At 43.1% G+C, this 18,974-nt stretch overlaps 1 protein-coding gene across 7 annotated transcripts in view; it reads right to left on the bottom strand.

Moving 5' to 3' along the window:
* ZBTB20 (zinc finger and BTB domain containing 20) overlaps window positions 1-18,974 on the bottom strand; it is an 862,593-nt gene that overhangs the window by 71,871 nt on the left and 771,748 nt on the right. For 5 of the 7 annotated variants that reach the window (XM_070406230.1, XM_070406231.1, XM_070406233.1 and 2 more), the window contains 3 exons: window positions 10,849-10,949; window positions 2,536-2,699; window positions 1,970-2,157 (listed from right to left, as the gene is read on the bottom strand). In XM_070406230.1, the coding sequence (XP_070262331.1) occupies window positions 1,970-2,157; window positions 2,536-2,546 (199 nt within the window). In that variant the 5' untranslated portion in view covers window positions 2,547-2,699; window positions 10,849-10,949. Of the gene's footprint in view, window positions 1-1,969; window positions 2,158-2,535; window positions 2,700-10,848; window positions 10,950-18,974 lie in introns of those variants that run through there. The other 2 variants (XR_011470308.1, XM_070406235.1) reach the window with 2 other exon arrangements.

The raw sequence follows: 18,974 nt of genomic DNA on the forward strand, positions 1-18,974 counted from the left end.
GAATTCTTCCTAAAAACAATTGTCTTCGAAGTGTAAGCTCAACTCAGGACAAACTACAATCCGAATATATTTGGAGAAAAGCAGAATCAATTAAACAACAGGTTGGAGCAGAGAAGACTTTCACATCTTAATGGCAAAATCAAACTGACTTCAAACAGCTGGAGATTAGGTTTCTCCTCCCTGTTCGGACACCCTACTGACCTCCTGGTCGCTGGGAACTGTACGGCTACCATGCTTGTTCAGTTCCTTGCACATCTTCCATGCTAACGCCAAGGCCTGCTCAGAGGATGCTTATAGGAAAGTACAATAAATGGAGCCCAGTGCCTCCTCTAGTTAGAAAAACACTTTGCTGCAACAGGGGATTTCTGGTCGAAGGCCATTCTATGTAATCTTCCCACAAGGTCTGGCAGCAAGCCAGGCGGGAAGGTCTGCACGCAGGAGCTCCAGGCCCTTGGCCACAGGAACAGGCTACCCTCCTAGTAGGCAGGGACAGTGCGCACATGTCTACGGGCACTGTGCCACACTGTTTTCCAATCCTTCCTGTAATTACTATTGGGCTGGAGACTGCCAGGCAAGAAGGGCCAAGGATGTTCCTATTACAATGGCCAGCAGAACACAGTCCCTGCTTCTGACCCCCAGGTTTCTCCAGAGAGGCGGCCACTTTGTACAAATTACTCTGGCTGTGGAGATCTGGATCTCCTTATTCTCATTTCATTTTCTCGGGGCAACTGGAGTGTGGTCTCAGAACCATCTTCCTTCACCCCAACTCCACCCCTGGGTCTTGTCCCTCTATCTAGAGACTATTATGATGAAGCGAGGAAGGAATGCAATCTCTCGCAGGAATGAATTCACCTCTGGCCCTCTTTGCAGAATTTTGCATTTGTTTTGCCAGAATAATGACACTAGGAAACTTAGAATGTCATTTCCTAATTAATAATTTTTGTCTTTGTGGACAGAATAAATGGAGTTCTTTTTTTTTTTTAAATAAGACTTTTTTTGTTGTTGTCATTTTAAAGAAGAATATGCCAGCTGTTTGCCTGTTACCAGATTTCCCTAATGGAGATAAGATCAGAATAGTTAGGTACTTCAAGACTAAAAGGAATATTCTTTGGGATTGGAACCCAAAGTTTTCCCATTACTTTCCTTTGTTAACACACATATATCTTTCTCTTTCAAGTATTGGGTTACATTGCAAAAAGAGAAAAAAGTCTCCTAAATGTGATTTATCAACTTTCTTAAAATAGAATTTAAAGAAGTGACTCCCAGATTAGTGAGAAGACAGCAAAAATAAACAGCAATGGAGTGATTTTAATAGCGACGATCTCATTAAGCTGCCCATTTCCAAATTTAGCCCGTAGGCAGTTTTTTTAATTAAAAAATATTTTTAACCTGAGTTTCTATTGGCTATGTGAGGCCTGGGTGGCTTCTGAATTCTTGGAAGCCATTCTCTTTTCCTCTGTAAATTTATGCTATCCTTTAACCACTTCAAAATAAATTAAAAACTGGAAAGACAGAAATTCAGCCAAGCTACATGAGACTCCAATAACTAATGCAAAGCTGATTTGTGTTAAGTAATTTCAAAATGGATGTTTCCTTGCATCTAACTGGCCGTATGAGATCCACATTTGGCTGCTCAATTAAGTCAAGGTGGAAAGTGCCCTTATTCCGATCCCGGGAACAAAAGAATTAGCTACACAACTTCACAACTTCTTTTTTTGAGTTAATGTTATGGGAGATGATGTGGTTTCTGTGTAATTAATCATCCTTTTGAGGCCAAATGGCTGGTCACCTGGTTTTAACATCCCGTTTTGAAAATAGAGATGTTGACTGAAACAAAATGGTGGCAAGTGATTTTTGGCTACTTTAGACCGAATGGAAACAGCCTGCTCTGAAGGCCACTGAGCCAGAGCCAGGGGAGAAGCCCGCTCCACGCCCCGAGAAGACAGCACCACTGTACTGGAGTACTCACAATCAGATGACCCGGTGTGAGCGTGAGAGTTTGTCAGTGAACGTGTTGAGTGGATGAGGGCTGGGTCTGGAGACAAAACAGCTTCAAAGTTCAGGCAGGGAAGGCCCGGCTTGGCGCTGGATCCACCCGGCTGAGTAATCTCATTCTCCTCAGATGCCTTCTGGTTTTCAGCTGTCTTGGGTTTCTTCCTGAAAATAAACAAAGGGCCCTTTGAAGGAACTGAATGCATATTTGGGAAAAGGCATTTTTAGAATCTGTTAAAGATAACTTGATTTTTTTTTTCTGAGGGGGGATGGGAGGGAGTCCAGTATGTCCCTTGTTTTAAAACAAGCTGAATCTTGTTTTTTCTTTTTCTTTTCCCTCCAGTAATGGCCTAACTGGGAACACATGAAAGCATATGGGCCAAGCAAACAGCACCACATTTGGACTCCGTTGGCTGCATAAAAAGACCCTGTCCCGGAACTTTAGACAGCTTGAGCTACGTATGGCTGACATTATCCAAGAAGGCATCCTTTTCCCCCTTCAGAGTTTTAACATGGTCTGGAAAAATACTAGTGGAGGTTTACCGTTCTAGCATTTGTCAGGAAGCTTAGAGACAGGACTCGTGGAGTAATGGGAGGAGCACTGGACTGGGAGTCAGGAGACTTGAGCTATGGTACTAGCTGTGCCTCTAACTTGCTGTGTGGCCTTGGGCACCTCACTTCACCTCTCTGGGCTTCAGTTTCCTCATCTGTAAAATAAAGGGCTTGGATTAGAAGGCCTTAAAGGTTCCTTCCAGCTTTAATTTCTCTTCATGGAACACATTATGAACATCCAACTTTTTTGCAGTTTTATTAGGTTTTATTTTAGATCAATACATAATTTCAAATCAAAATCTAAATGTTCAGGCTGTACAGATGAGAGGGGTAGTGATGGAGGTTTTTGTTAAGGTAGCAAATGGACAGTGAAAAGAAGAGCTTAGATTCCATAGGTAGAGGGAAGGTGTCACTGGAGATCCTCTATTCCAAACTCATTACTCACCCAAAGCTTGAGATTCCCTTTGTTTTTTTTATTTAGTGCATGAACTTCTTTTTAACAAGTTTATTTATTGATTTTTAGAAAGTGAGAGCAAGAGTGAAAGAGAGAAACATCGATTTGTAGTTCCTCTTGTTTATGCATTCATGGTTGATTCTTGTATGTGTCCTGACCAAGGATCCAACCTGCTACTTTGGCGTTACTGCGATGACACTCTGAGCAACCTGGCCAGGGCTTCATGACTCTTGGTATAGGAATGTGACAGGGTGTTTGGGATGTGATGAAGAGATTGGTAAAGGGAATTAGAAAGTAATTATTGCTAATAGTTATTTGGGGTTAGGAATAGGAAGCAAAAGAGCTAAGTTATTGATCAGGTCCAGTCTTCACTCCCTTGGACAATGGAACTGATATAAACAAATAAATGCTTAACTTAGACTGCACATACCCTAGGCCTCAGTCAAATTGAATTATTAATCATACCCTGAAAATTCTCCCCAATTTCCTTGGCTCTGTGCTTCTAGAACTATATGCATGGTGACCAGAGAAAGTGCTTTCTTTTTGGTTGAAGATCATGTGTGGTACATACTCTGTTGTAAGTCCAGTTTCCATGTTTTCCTTATTTCTATAAGCATAGCAATGAACTTGTTACTCAGAATATCTTCTCTTGGGATTTGCTGTGCGGGGCAGTTAAATCTGCCCTCACAGAATATGGTGTTCTGATTAGCATGCTGTGTTTCTGGTCCAGTTGGCTGTGAAATAAATCTGCTTTTCCAGAGGGCAGGAGGCAGAGGTGGGGTGGCACGGATGAAAACAGAGGGAAGCTTTCAGACATATTTTTCAGGATGGAGGAAGCCAATATAAGAGAAGGAGCAAATTGTAGCGCTTTACCCACTGTTTGTTGAGTGGGTGACTGTGGAACTAACCCCCAGATTCTGAGTGTCTACATGGACCTGCAAAAACCAGGTTTCTAGGTTTTAGTTTAATGAGGTCCCCAACTCCTTTCTTTCCCTAAGAAAACCAGCAGCTCCTCTAAGGTCCTTATTTCTATTACTGTTGTCTGTCCCCAGGTTGGAAACCCCAGGGTCACACACCTTCCTCTGCCTTAAAGTCAATTCATCAAGTCCCGACAATTCTGCTTCCTTTGTATTTTATCATCCGTGTTTCCATTCCATTTCCATTGCAATCGCCCGAACACTTTTTGTTTGGAATGTTGCTCACTTCCTGGCTCTCTATTCTCCTTGACTCCTAGTCTCACTTCTTGGCATTCACTAAATCTGAGGTGACCACATCAGCCTGACCCTATTCTACCTTAGCTCACATGCCCTACATGTTGGACATCTTGAACTCTCAAATTTTGTGAATATTTCCAGAATGTCCTGGGGAATCTTCATCCTTGATCAAGTTATTTCTCTTGCTTTGAATGCCCCTATTTCAACTCTATTGAAATCCTATTTATCCTTTATATTTATTAAATGTTGTCTCCATCTTATAACTGTCTTGATTTCTCTCTGCCAGATAAGACCGCACTCTCTGTCTCTCAAATTTTTCTCCCTCCTATCTTTCTTTGAAACACCAAACACTTTTTCCTTATTTTATTTTATTTACTCAATTTTGCTGCAATGATGTACTTATTAGAGGCCTGGTGCACGGATTCGTGCACTGGTGGGGTCCTTCGGCCTGCCCTGTGGGGATCAGGCTGAAACCGGCTCTCCGACATCCCCCGAGGGGCCCTGGATTGCGAGAGGGCAGTTCTTGGGTGATGCACCCCAGAATTGGGCTCCCTCCTCTCTGGTTCCAGGTGCATCACCTGAGAACCACTGCTGCCAAGACACCGCAGCTCAGCAGCTCCCGTGTTGAGTGTCTTCCCCCTGGTGGTCAGTGCGTGTCATAGCTACCAATCGGACGGTCAGATGGTCACTTAGGCTTTTATATATATAGATTATCCCTCCTCTAGGACACTGTAAACTCTGAGGGTTAGGAAATGTCCTTGTTATTATTGAATTCTCTGTGTTCATGCACTTTCTCCCTCTTCCTTCCCTCCCACCATTCATTTATTCATGTATTCTTTTCCAAATACTTGTTATGTGGCTATGGTGTGCTAGCGTGGGTTAGGGAATAGAACAAGCCTGGTTTCTACCTTCCCAGTGTTTGCTGTCTAGTGTGTACTGTTAAGCCAATAGCTTAGACACAGCATAATTCAATATATACTTGTTGATAGAATGAAATGGTGAAGAAATTAAAGTATATTTTGAGAATAGTCATAGTCTGAATCCCAATTAAGTTTGCTACTCTTTATACAGCAGTGAAATCTACCTTGAATGGCTGCTTTTACTTTGATTCCATGAAGGGCACTCGGTAGGAGTAGGGACATTTTGCTCACTAAAGTTAGGCTGCTCCTCATGATTCATTTAAATACAGGGATGAAATACTAATGACCATCACAACAGAAAAAATATTTATCCTGGCTGCTCTTAGCAAGGCCTACACTAGTTTCAGAGGTGAGCTTTCAGAATTAAGGAAGTTCTTTCAAAAATGAGCATATGGCCAACATTACTCTTTTATTTTTATGATTGCACAAATTGTATATTCTTTATATAAATGCCCTTGCTTCCTTCCCTAGATTTCACCCAGCTTCCTACCTGATATCTTGCACCACACCCTCCTACTTGTTATCTTAAGGATCACCTTTGGGGCACATTCAAAACAAAGAGGCACTGGGGTCATCTCTATGAACAGAAAGTATTGAAAACTGAACCTTAATTGGTTCATACCCCCATTTGCCTAATATCACTTTACTTGTCTGTATGCCATTAGGCTGTTTCCCAGCTTCCAGAGAGCAGAGAGCCACTCCGTGTTCTCAGAAGCAATTCATTCCCATCCCACCTTCTCTGAAAGTCCGTCTGGACTCCTTTTTCCAGAGTTGAGTAACACTGAAATATAGCCTCAGTCTATGTCTACAAATGCACAGGTGGGTTATTCTGACCCTATTTTTTCAATTAATAGTTTATTAAGAAGGAAAGAGCAAGTCCTATAGTAATTCATTTAAAATACCTTCTTTGGTTGTGTGAAAAATAATTATACAAACAGCACATCTGAGGACCAGTCTCTTTCAGCCCCTGTGGCTCTGCATTCCTGCCCGGAGCCATTAGAGGGCAGCAGCACACTGGCTGGCTCCCGGCAGCCTTTTGGAGAGGCACCTCCCCACCAGACCAGAACCTTCCTCTCCTGGTCACCATGCCAAAGGTTGCTTTGCCAAGCTCTGGCCGCTAGGCCTCTTTCTTTCTTTTCAGCGCTCTCTCCCTCTCTCTCTCTCTCTCCCCTACCCCACTCCCCCTTTCTCTCTCCCTCCTTTCCTCCCTCCCAGTGTTAAAATTATACACTCTGATGAAGTCGCCCCTCAACCGGAAAATGAAAGCTCCAATGAAAAAGTTAGACAAGCCAACAATAACAAAGAAAGAAACCGGGAGAAAGGGGAAAGGGGGCTGGTGAGGGGGAAGGATTTAAGAACAAGAAAAGGGCAGATGTTTTGTAAATATATGCAAAGCAAAACTGGGTGTACCCTGAACACTTCCACCGAGAAACAGACCAATCATTGTGCACTTCCTCCCGCCACTCTGGTGGGAGCTCTACATTAAAAAAAAAAAAAAAAAAAAGTGTGGCTGCAGGCACCTGCCTTTCAACGGTTAGTTCTGACATCCTGACTGAATATCTCCCAATTGTCCAAGGAGAACAAAACCATTTGATCTTCCCACTGCAAACATTTCTGTTAAGAGAAAAAGACTGCTTTAAGGCTGGGAAGGCATTCTAAGGTGACTGGCAGTTGGGTTAGCCAGCGGGCCCTTCTGGTTTTTAACTCTCACTGTGCTGGCCCTGGCAACAAGTTTTGGACTGAAACATAGCAGTGAGAAAGGCTGTGGAGGATGTTGGCTCTTTCCTTACTAGACCATATTGTATGTGGAAGGAAATATGCATTAAAACATATTGATGAGATGTAGGTATCATGCATGTGAAATGCAATGGAAATTAACCAGAGAGGCGGCATTTCACGTATACATTTCACACTTCTTCGCACACATTGCACACACATACAGTGATGGCAGTGCTTTCTACAACATATGGAAAATAAATATTTTATCTGTGTGAGCTCTTATCAGTCTCCAGGGGCTTTGGAGAGCAGAGTGCTCTCTTCTATCTCCCTCTCCCAATTTTCTCTCCGCCAGGCTCCCCCTCTCCCGCGCATTAAGCATGCCTTCCACTCACCAGCCTGCTTGGATCGGAAAGAATTAGTGAGAGCCTCCTCTGGATGAATAATTACTCAGTCATTAGATCATGATAATTTAGACCAGTGATGCCCCCCCTGCCCCATCTTTTTGGACTGGTAACCATTTCCTTACACTCCTTCCCAACAGTGCCTTGGGGGAAGGCTTAGGGGATGCTTGGGTTTGGGGGCAAAGGGCAGGTGGAAACAAGGCACCCAGTGAGAGCTGGTGGCAGGATTGTGTTCTACCACCTCGTAGCTGTGTGCTCTAGACAGGCCACTCTGCTTCTCTGGGCCTCTGTTTCTTCATCGAAAAAGTAGAAATAATAATAATACCTTCTAGGGCTGATGTGAGAAATGAGATAATTCATGTCAAGTGGGTGGCACATCCTGGCACATGGTCAGTGCCCAGTGATGGTAGCTCTTTTCACAGAGAGTGTCATTTCTATGGTTCTGTCTTTTCTGCTATAACAGAGCACTTCCTTTATGTTAATAATCTTTTTTGTTCAGTAATCTTTTTTAATATATAGATTTGGGCAGAGACAAATGGGCTGTAATTGTAGCAAAGGTGGAAAAAATGCTGGGACAAGCATCTCTTCTTGAGCACTATGATCTCACTGTATTACCCTCCTGACACCTCCTGTCTGCTCACATTGGTGCTGCTGCTGCTGTACCAAGAGCTATTCTTCATGCTGAGGCTCGAACAGGCTACCCTTGGCCTATGGAAGCCCATCAAACCTGAGCACCGTGGTCTATTCATTAAAACCAACCTTTGGCACTCTCTCATCATGTGTTCTTACAATTTACTCTTTCACTACTTGGTCTAATGTTCTCATATCAATTTAAGATGTTTTTGTGATTAAAACATTTTATTCTCTTTTTTTTAAACTTTCTTGGCAAGGCTGACTTACAATGTTTTTCAGTGTATATCTCCCCCACTGTATCAGGCAGGATCCTGGCAAGAAACAGATGGTACACTCAAAGGTTTGAACTGAAGAGAATTCAATGAAAGGATTATACTGAGGTTCATATGAGGTTAAGGGACCCTCAAGGGATGGTGAGCATCAGGGACTAACAGCGGTGGGAAGCTGTTAAATCTCAGCTTTCAACTGTTACCCAGAAGGAGCAAGGAAAGGCGTGGCTGGGAAGGAGGCTGGGTTAATAATGCCGAGACCTCACTCTCCTCCCACTCTCACACCTCTTGCTGATCTCTCCTTTAGGCCAAAGTCAAGAGGGAGCCAGAAGAGAAGACAGCTGGGCAATGGAGTTCAGAAAGGTCAGCCTCTGGGCCACAAATCAAGGCAGAGAATGGTTCTGGGGTTTTGTTTGTGTCCATCGGGGATGGAGGGAGACTAACAGACATGTCTATTCTTTCCCTCTACGTTTCTTCACCCTTTGCCTCTCAATCTTACTTTCTGGAAGGAAAGACACAGCAAAATAAAAGGGAATCAATTCTCTTTTAGCGTCCACCTACCTATTTTGTCTACTTGCCATTTACAGGAGAAGAAAACTGAGTGTAAGCTCGACGACAGCAGGTGTTGGTGTTTGTTTGCTGCCATAACTCTGTTGTCTAGAAGAGTGCCTGGCACATATTAGATGTCCAGTGAATTTTAGTCTACTGAGCAAATACACTCATCTCTGCTGGGCCAGACACTATATATACATTCTCTCATTTAATTTTCACAACAGTCCAGGCAAATAGGTTGGGGCCACTGGGCATGCTCGTCCAGGTGGTGTGGGAGTGGGTAGGTTTTAAAGTCTAACACTCACCCCCTTTATAACCACCCCCAAGCCTTGAGACCTGGCCCAGGGCATTGACAACCCACAGGAAGGGACAAAGTTTTGTAATTAGTCCACATTTTTATACTTAAATCACCTTATTGCTTTTTGCACCTAGCAGGTCACTCTAAGTTTTGTCATTATTTCTCTTTCATATATGAGGGAGCTGAGGTTCTGAAAAGCACAGGCTGCAAGAATGGGACCCAATCTGTCCGTTCTCTAGGACCTGTGAAATGTGAAAGCAGGCGCTGGCTTTCTGCTCAGGTGAAATACTTTCTATGGCAGAAACAGACGCTCATGCTCACTTGCGGGCTGCCTGGTGATTTTCATGAAACCTTAGGTCCTGATTTCTGGGTCTGGATCTCGGCTCTATGCAACACAGGGAGGTGGGAGTGGTGGAGACGCTCTCCTCTCCCAAAGGATACAGATACCTCAACACCTGCCTGCGTCCCAGTACTGCTGTGCTACCTGCACTGGCACAGTTATTCCGGGATGAAGAAAAACTCAGAGAAATACCTAATGTGGGAATCCTAAGGCATACCTTGCACTTGAACATGAGGATGGAGGAAGGTGCTCACACAAGTACATTCCTTGCATAGGTAGGAAATGAAGAACTCTGTTTGTTCTGGTGTCACATCTTCAGTCCCTATTCACCTGACCCCAATGTACTGCAGAGCCCTCCGATGGCTCCCTCTCCATTCGGGCAGGTGGCCTGCCTGTCACCTGCATGTCCGCTACCATCAATCACAAGTCAGGTGGCAAAGCATTCAAGGTATAAAGCAACACAACACAAAACAAGACAAAAACCTCTGGCTTTATCCCTTTGGGTTTGATATTTGCCAGAATAGCTATAAAGACATAGAAAATGAAAATGTGAAAATCCTACCTGAAGCCTAGGAGGGGCGTTAGCCTCCCAGGCTTACCATTTTCCACTAACAGAGATGCCTGGAAAATATTATCCCATCACCTGCCTCACACCATATAGGAGAATTTGTGACTGTCATACATAGAGTAAGTTTTTGTTTCAAAGAGTGAAATTAGGTTATTTTGCATGCATAGCCTCTAAATAATGTAAATGCCTGGCTTTTCTAGTAAGAAGAAAATAAAACAACCCCAAATATTCATCTGTTATTTTTAGCAATGATTAATGAATACTTTATATCAATCTCTCATCAGTGTCTTCCTATAGGCATCCCACCTCCTACTCCAACATATTTCTGTACTGTGCCTTGCAAGAGCTGTACTGCTCCTACATACATGCCTGTTACAGAGGGAACTAAACCCAGTACACAGAGCTATGCATTCAGACGGCAGAGCTGAGCAAGATACAAAGGCTGAGAGATGTGGCCTTGGTCCCCGAGAGTAACAAGGAGGCAGCAGCACAGGCACAGAGATGCTCAGACAACAGATAGAAATGGGCAAGGAAAGCAGGCCTGGATTTGACCAGGGTGGCATGAAGCTCCAGGGAGGTGCAGCAGACTGTCACAGTGAGGTGGCAAGAGGCCAACAAGCTGGGCAGGAGCTGCCACTGCTTCAGGTAGAGGTGCAGATGAGCGAGCAGAGCAGCACCACTCATGCACAGTGCGCTCAGGTCCAGCTAGGCACAGCCCCCGGAGAGGAGGGCGCGATGCCGCCCAGGCACACACTACAGGTTGGAAGCTGAGAACCGCTGCAGGCGCCTCAGGACTGAGTCCAATTACCTCACTGCATCCAACAGGTGAAGCCATCTAAAATTTCATCTGCTTTTACAATTGTGTGTGTGTGTGTGTGTGTGTTTTTTAATTAAAGTGAACTAAGAGGCCTTTCATTGGAGGCATAATGTACTCACAGTAGTTTCCAAATAAATGGTGTCACTCTTCAGGTAAATCACTCCACGGCTTGGGCCTAGTGCAGATGTTCATTGGGGCAGGGGGCAGAGCGCGGCTGCATCTAGATCAGAGGAGAGACAAACAAAAATCAGGCTGCTAAGTGAACAGGTCATGGCGATCATTTGTTCGGATAAACACAGAACAGCAGGACTTGGTTGAGAGGCTGGTGAGCATCTTGGCACCAGAGGAGGCAAGTCAGGGAAGGGGCTGGAGAGGATGTCTTCCAGGCTCCCTTTTTCATGTTTCTACCTGAGGGCCTGTCTGGTCCGACAGCATTTTTAGCCCTGGCAGCGCAGGTGGAATTGATTTTATGGTTCTGAGTTGGAAACTGTGGTGGAGGGTAAGGTTTGGGGAAGAGGAGGGAGTGTCAGTCAACTTTGCCATAGCCTACTCTTCTCCAGTGTTCCTGACTCCACTGCAGTCTCTCTCTCTCTCTCTTTAGTGCTCAATTCTTACCTATTTTCTTTTTTTAAAAAAATGTTGTTATTGATTTTTAGAGAGAGAGGGAGAGGGAGAGAGAGAAAAATCAATGATGAGAGAGAAACATCTATTGGCTGCCTCCTGCACAGCCCCCACTAGGGATCAAGCCCGCAACCCAGGCATGTGCCCTGACTGGAACGGAACTGGTGACCTTTTGGTGCATGGGTTGATGCTCAACCACTGAGCCACACCGGCCAGGCAGCTCTTACCTATTTTCAAGACACCCACTGACCTGGCCATATTTCTGAGCTCTTACCTTCTCTGCACCCTTCACTGCAAAGGCTCCATGTCCTCTAACCTGTGGAGTTCAGCCTCAGGAGCTACTGAATGAACTACCACCTGTCTCAGAGCCACAACTCAGAGGCCTTTTCCCAGGTTTTGCATCTTTGGCCACATTGGGCTGAAATGATTCCTGAAGCTCTCCTCCCTTCTCATTGGGACCCTACGTTACTCTGACTTCCCTCCTACCTTCAGTTCTCTTTTCTGCCTCCCTCACTGGCTGGTCTTCTTTCTCCTGTTCCTAAGTTTAGATATTCCTCAAGATTCTCTCCTCAGGCTTTGCCTACACCCACCCTCCATGACCTCAACAATCCCTTCTCCACAGAGAACACCCATATTGCTATCTTTAGTGTTTGCTTTTGTCTACAGAGCTCCAGACCAACATTCTAAATAACTGCTGGTAATGGGCTCATTCATTCATTCAGTGTTTATATACACACCTGGAAAAGATGAATACTCCATGAAATATTGCATGGGCATTTCAAATTCAGAAAGTTTTAAACAGAATTTATTGCTTCTCCCTCAAAATATGTTCCTTCTCCAGCCTCCTCCTCTCCTGCCACCGGTACCATCTTCCTCCAGTTACTTGGACATACAATTGAGGAGTCTTTTCTAACAACTTTTCTTTTGCTTCCCAAGTCTAATCGGCTGCCAAGTTCTGTGGCTTTTACTCAGGCTGTGCTTCCTTAATCAATACCTGCTTTCTATCTCAATACTGATTTATCCTTTTATCACCTGTTACCAGGATTGTTGGGGGAGCCTCCCAACTGCCTTCACTTCCTCTAGAACAGGGGTCCTCAAACTTTTTAAACAGGGGGCCAGTTCACTGTCCCTCAGACTGTTGGAGGGCTGGACTATAGTTAAAAAAAAAAACTATGAACAAATTCCTATGCACACTGCACATATCTTATTTTGAAGTAAAAAAACAAAACGGGAACAAATACAATATTTGTATTTGCATGTGGCCCGCGGGCCGTAGTTTGAGGACCCGTGCTCTAGAATCTAGATTCTCTTTACCACTAGCCCATCCTTCATAATCAATATTACATTCATTTTTCTAAAGTACCACTCTAAACATACCACTTCTTTGCTCATTTGCTTACTTCTCAGTTTGGCATTCAAAGCCCTTATAACATAGCCCCAATCTAATTTCCTAGTCTTAGCTTTACAGTCCATTCTCCACTGCTGCAAAGTCCCACCCCTTCCCACCATGCTCATGGTGATGCCTCCCTTCCCCAATGTCCGCATAAACTAGTAGCTTCAAGGGCCATCCAAATGCTACCTCAGTTATGAAGCATTTCCCAAAGGAAAGTGAATCCCGAAGCACTTTTGCACTTGGTGCTTGAATCCTGAAGCACTTTTGCACTAAGCTCTTTGCACATTCTATGGACTCTAATAATTATTTGTGTACTATATCTCCCTCCTCTCTAAAGGCCTTGAAAGCAGAGAAGTTTTTACTTTGTATGCCCTGTAGAGTGCAATGCCCAGTACACAGGTTTGCACTCAGCTGATGTCTGCTGAACTGCATTTAAAAGGAAAAAAAGACTCTTGCTTAGAGTCAATGGAAACTGAGACTGAATTGGAAAGCTCATCAATTCCAACCCCTCATTTTTTCAGATGAGGAGATTAAAGGCACTGACTTGCTCAACACCACATCCTTGTTACTGGCTGGGCAATGATAACTTATATAAAAGCTCACAAATCTCTAACGATCTCTCAGTGCTTGCTCAGCACCAATAGGCCCAGCAGACCATCAGCATTGACCAGACAAGACAGACTCAGGGGTAGGGAGTGCATTACCTGTAAAGATATGCTAGGGTCCAAAAAAAATAAAGAATTTTGCTTCACTTATTCACCTTAATAAACTGAACTCATAAATATATCTTTTTATAGTTAAATAATGTTTTAAAATTGAGGTGATTTAAAGTACAAGGAAGCAAACCTTGCTAACATTACCAGCAGAAACAATCACTACAATATTGCAGATACCACTGGGGCGATAAACTCGGGGTGAAAACCAGAATGAAGGAATTTCTCATGCTTTGCAAACGCAATGGGTTCAGCTGAAGTTCTTGGTGAGAACATGCTGCAGCAATTCTATGCTTAAATTTATGACCTTATGGAAACACAGGTTATTGGCAATTTTGCTATTATGCCACCTCAACACATTTTTCAATCTAGCTTTGCCCAGTATTTACAACTTTAAAGTTTTACTTATTTTTTCCCCATTAGATCACGAATTTACTTCTAGAAATACGTTGATGACTCCTCCCGTGTCTAATTTCCTTCCCTTGTTCTCCTCTTGTGGTAGAAGAAACACTAATCATTTAATCTCGTCTTTATCCTCAAGCAGAGTCGTTTTCTCTCACCGGAGATGAGAAAGCCGAACCTAACACACTGTGGGGATAGCAGTGTTTTCCCAGGTTAGGAAATCTCAGTAGTTTTTCCAGGAGATCTCAGTAGTTTTTCCTTGGCCACAAAAACTCAGCCTTTAAATGGCAGCTTACAGAACTACAGGACTTCCTCTGACTCCCAGGTGAGTACTTCGCTCACCGCTACTCACCAGAGGACAACTTGGCACTATTAATCACACTCTTTGCAGCCAGTACGGTAGATCCATGCTATGCACCGAAATGTCCATTAACTCTCCACACCCCAGGAGCCACATAAACAGTAAATGGGGCTCAAGAGCTCTTCATAGAGCTCTTCTTACTAAACCATCACATGGCTGGACAGGCCATCAACACTTCACCAGACAAGCCTTGTCTTTTCTCCCCTGGCAACTACATTAAAACGATAAGGGAAATCACTGATCGATATGTCTAGGACATTGCAGTGAAACATTGCCTGGAAGCCTACAAATCCATTGTGTAATTAGATGAGTGTACATTTTAAATATGCCTAGCATTTGATTTGAATTGTGCATTTTATAATTAAATGGAGACATAATCTCCCCGTTCTCTAATCCAACTCCTCTTTCTCAATCCTACATCCTGCTTTCATTTTTTTTTTTTTTGGCAAATTGTCACCCATCTCCTTCTTCTTTTTCCCCTCATGCCTTAGCACACACCTGAGGGTCTATTAATCAGAATTACCACCTGCTGTGTCATGTTCTATTGCTTAAAGGGTGGTTCTCCTCTAAAAAAGACTCAGTGAAAATGACTTCATGAAGTTTAATATTTATTCTTTTTCAATGATTTCCATAACCAATGTAGTCACATTTTTTAAAGCAAAAGATAATTTTGAGAGGCTGCTGGGCCAATTTTGAGAGGCTGCTAGGGCCGCACATGCCTCCCATATCGGAAATACAGCTGTGCTCCTTGCCTCTTACATCATCCCTGTAATAGTCTGCTCTGGGAACCCAGCTGGCACAGCTCTTGCTGGTGTCAGAGGCAGGAGACTGGAGTCCTTTCCATTCCCGCCTGTGTTTCTGACATCTCTGCAGCTCTGTCTTGGAAGCCCTTGGGGAAACAGAGCTGTTATGTAACACATAGCCATATATTACTGTGAGGCACTTCCTGCAGAGGTCTTATTCCCATTCTTTAGAAACCACACCAAGTCATTCTAAAGTGACAGCTGGGGCCTTCATGACTAAAGCTTACAAAAATGATAATAGTAACAATAATAGCTGCCATTTTTTAGACCTCTAAATGTTGTCAGGGACCATGCCAGGCATTTTGATATGTAAATACATTCTCATTTGACCCTCACAGCAATGTCATCCTGTAGGTGTTGCCATAACTATTTCGCAGATGAGAAAAAGTGAGGCTCAGAGAGCTCAAATAACCACTCCAAGATTAGGAAGCTGTGTATGTCAAACCAAGACCCCTCTGACTCTAAATCTGTGCTTTTTTCCACTATACAGTCACTGTTCCAACCCAGCAGGGACACATTCTAGTTCCCACTGTGATCTCAGTGCAAGAAAGATGCTTATGCTGTTTCCATGATGACTCAGAGCCACTGAAAGAACTGAGAGCACAGGCCTCCACTGAAGGAACTCTTTCAGATACTGTCAATACATATGGCTTCTTCCTAGCTCCTCCTTATCAGAAGATGAAAAGTCTTCTCATCTACCTTACAGCGGTCTTCTCAAACTGGAATGGTGGAGGTGAATTCTGCATTTCTAAGGAGCTCCCAGGTGAGGCTGCTGACACTGGTCCGGGCACCGCAGGTCTGGTATCTGACACTCGCCTTCCCACCTAGGGCTGTGTTTAAGGAGCAGGTCCAACTGAACAACTTGACTAACAGCTCGCAAGGCTCGACTGCCTTCTGATTCTGGGCCAGTGTGTCAGGTCATCAGGCATTAGACAGAATTCGAGGAGTTTCCGGCATAGAGCACATTATGAAAATAATCATTTCTAGGTCCCCTAGGGCTTTCCTCCCCACATTGGAAATTAAAATGATAATGTCTCTAACATGTAAAGTTCCTATTTTTTACATTATTATTATTTTTAACAATAATTATCTGGTAATAATTCAAATAACACCTTTCCTCTGAGAAATTCAATGAGCTTTACTAACCTTAATTGTCTAACTGCAATTCCCAGGTGTAGATAAAGCTGACTCAAAGATCACAGTATATTTAAAATTGTGCCACTTCCCTCCTCTCTTCGTTCCAGATGTAGTGATGAATTAGTGGTGAGGGGTTACTAATTGGCAAAGACGCACTATATTATAATTTTATGCACAGGGAACTTCATAAAGTAAGGGTCAATCCAAGAAATAATCAGCAGAGAGGTGTGTTGTGGGGGACCAGAATGTTGGTCAGAGAAAAAAGGAAGGAGAGTTAAAAGAAGTAGGAATAGAGAAAAGAAAGTAAAATCCTAGAACTAGCTGGATGACCTTGGATGAGTCATTTCACCTCTAGGTGGCTCATCTTTTCCATCTGTAACAAAGGAGGTGGATTTTATGATTTTGAAGGTCCCTTAAAACTCTAATAGTCCCGTGAGCAGAAAGATGTGGGAATTAAATAGCTCATCAACCTGTTAAACCATTAAACCTGTTAAAGAAGTCTATTTGACTTTTAACTTTTTAACTAATTACCTAAAAGGAATTCCCAAGTCTACATCACAAATCCCACCTCTCTGGAAACTGGTGAGAAAACCATTTAATGAATCAAGGCACCACAGGCATCATGGCCAGACAAACCACCCTGGAGCCCAGCCTCAGCTTTCCGAGGCTCTAATAAATGTTTTACTTCAAGGAACTGCAGCTCCTTAATTAACCACTAGTTAATACCCATGTCCAGAAGAAATACCTCGGATGGCTTGGAGACCCCTGGGATGGCCCTGCCAATAGAAGGGCCCACTGTTTGTCACATTAAATCTATGTTAATTTTCTCCACAGAGACCTCTTGATTCCTCTTTGACAATTCACAAACTCTGTTAAGATTTGCACATCCTAAGAACCTTCTCGCTGTCAGGTACCGTTGATTCTTGTTTTTAAAATAAGAGGTCTTTGGGATCAGGTGAGCTATATGCACATATCTCAATATATACACATATATGCATATATGCATACATATATACATATGATATTGATTTGTCTGGTTTCATGAATACCTGATGATGGAAACACCTTCTCTAAGTCATTTGACAGTGGAATCTCCCTGCTTAGGAAAGCCAGCCACAGGTCCTAGTTATTACATCATTATAACTCTGTGATGAGGATTCCAACACGTGCACCATTTATGGTGCAGCATGTTACTGGTGTTATGCCTTGCCCCTTGCACTGAGTATGTTTTCTGGACTAATTATTGCAGTTTGTGCCTAAACAGAAAAACAGGTACCAAGAACACTGAAATGGTATTACACTGGAGAACACAATATCACTGTCTCCAAAGTGAAGGTCATGTCTCTTTTCCTGCTTCATCACACTGTGTGGCAGGTCCTGTGCTGGGCACTTTTCACACATTGTTTAACGTTATTCTTATAATCACCCTTTGGGGTGGGAATTATATTCTAATTTTATAGATGAGGAAACTGATGCTTAAGACAGGTGAGGTTATTTGTCATAGATCATGAAGTCAGAGCATAGCAAATCAGGGTTTAAAGCCAGGTTATAATCATATGCTCTATAACTTAACTATACCTAGCCTGTGATCTTTAGCCATTCCTTTGGTTCCATCAGTTTTATCTTCTTCTCTGTTCTTGATGACATATCCACTCATAACAGTGAGAGATTAATCGTCACAATGCAGTGTTTGGCTTTGCCTTCAACTCCTGCCCTTCTAAATCATTCCAGGTGGTTTATCTCAAAGTGAGTTTTACAGAACACTAGAACTTCACGATGCATCTCAAAAAAAGTTCTTTGGTCTAAGAAATGTAGGAAACACTGCATATTATATGTCCTTCTTGCAAACTTGTAATGCACATAAGAATATTAAAGGTGCTGAAGACCTCAGCACTGTTCACACTTATTGGACTACAGATCTCTCCCCTCAATCCCCACCCTTTTTAATGGAACACTTATTAACCCTAGGCTATACTTGGAGAAAATATGCTTTAATGGATTTCCCCTGGTTCCAAATTCTTTTTTTTTAATGTTTCTATCCCTCTCCCTTCCTCTCTCTCTAAAATCAATAAAAGTATTTTTTAAAAATTTTTCTTTATTGATTAAGGTATTACATATGTGTCCTTATTCCCCCATTGCCCCCCATGCCCCCACTCATGCCCTCACCCCCTGTGTCCATTGGTTAGACTTAAATGCATGCATACAAGTCCTTTTAAAAATATTTTTATTGATTTCAGAGAGGAAGGGGGGAGAGAAAGATAGAAACATCAAGGATGAGAGAATCATTGATTAGCTGCCTCTTGCATGCCCCCCCACTGGGGATTGTGCTCACAATCTGGGTATGTCCCTGACTGGGCATCGAACTGTGACCTCCTAGTTCATAGGTTGATGTTCAACCACTGAGCACACCAGCAGGGCATGGTTCCAAATTCTTTAGCCTGGGTATGAGAGTTCACTGAATCTATGTCAAATAAGCCCTCTCAGATTTCCTTTCCATCAATACTCTATTTGGTCTAAACCAGTTAACTTATAGAGCACATTTGTATCTCTGAGCCCCTGAACATTTTGGTTGCTTGGAATGTCTCTATAACTTTTTTCTCAGCGAGGCCTCTCCCCTCCTTCAAGACCCATATTAGATCATGTATCCCTTCTGAAACTTTTTCTCTGAAAATTGCTTTGGCCCATATAGACTGCGGCCACCCATTCAGCACTTAGACAAATGGCTATAGTTTAACACCTGTTTTCTATATTATAGGTGAGACTGTACTTCTCTAGGGTATGGAACTTGTTTTATAAATTTCAGAAACTCCAGCAC

The sequence above is a fragment of the Myotis yumanensis genome, unplaced genomic scaffold (assembly GCF_028538775.1).
Source record: "Myotis yumanensis isolate MYYU_CA2020_CCGP unplaced genomic scaffold, mMyoYum1.0.hap1 SCAF_2, whole genome shotgun sequence".
Taxonomy (NCBI): Eukaryota; Metazoa; Chordata; class Mammalia; order Chiroptera; family Vespertilionidae; genus Myotis; species Myotis yumanensis.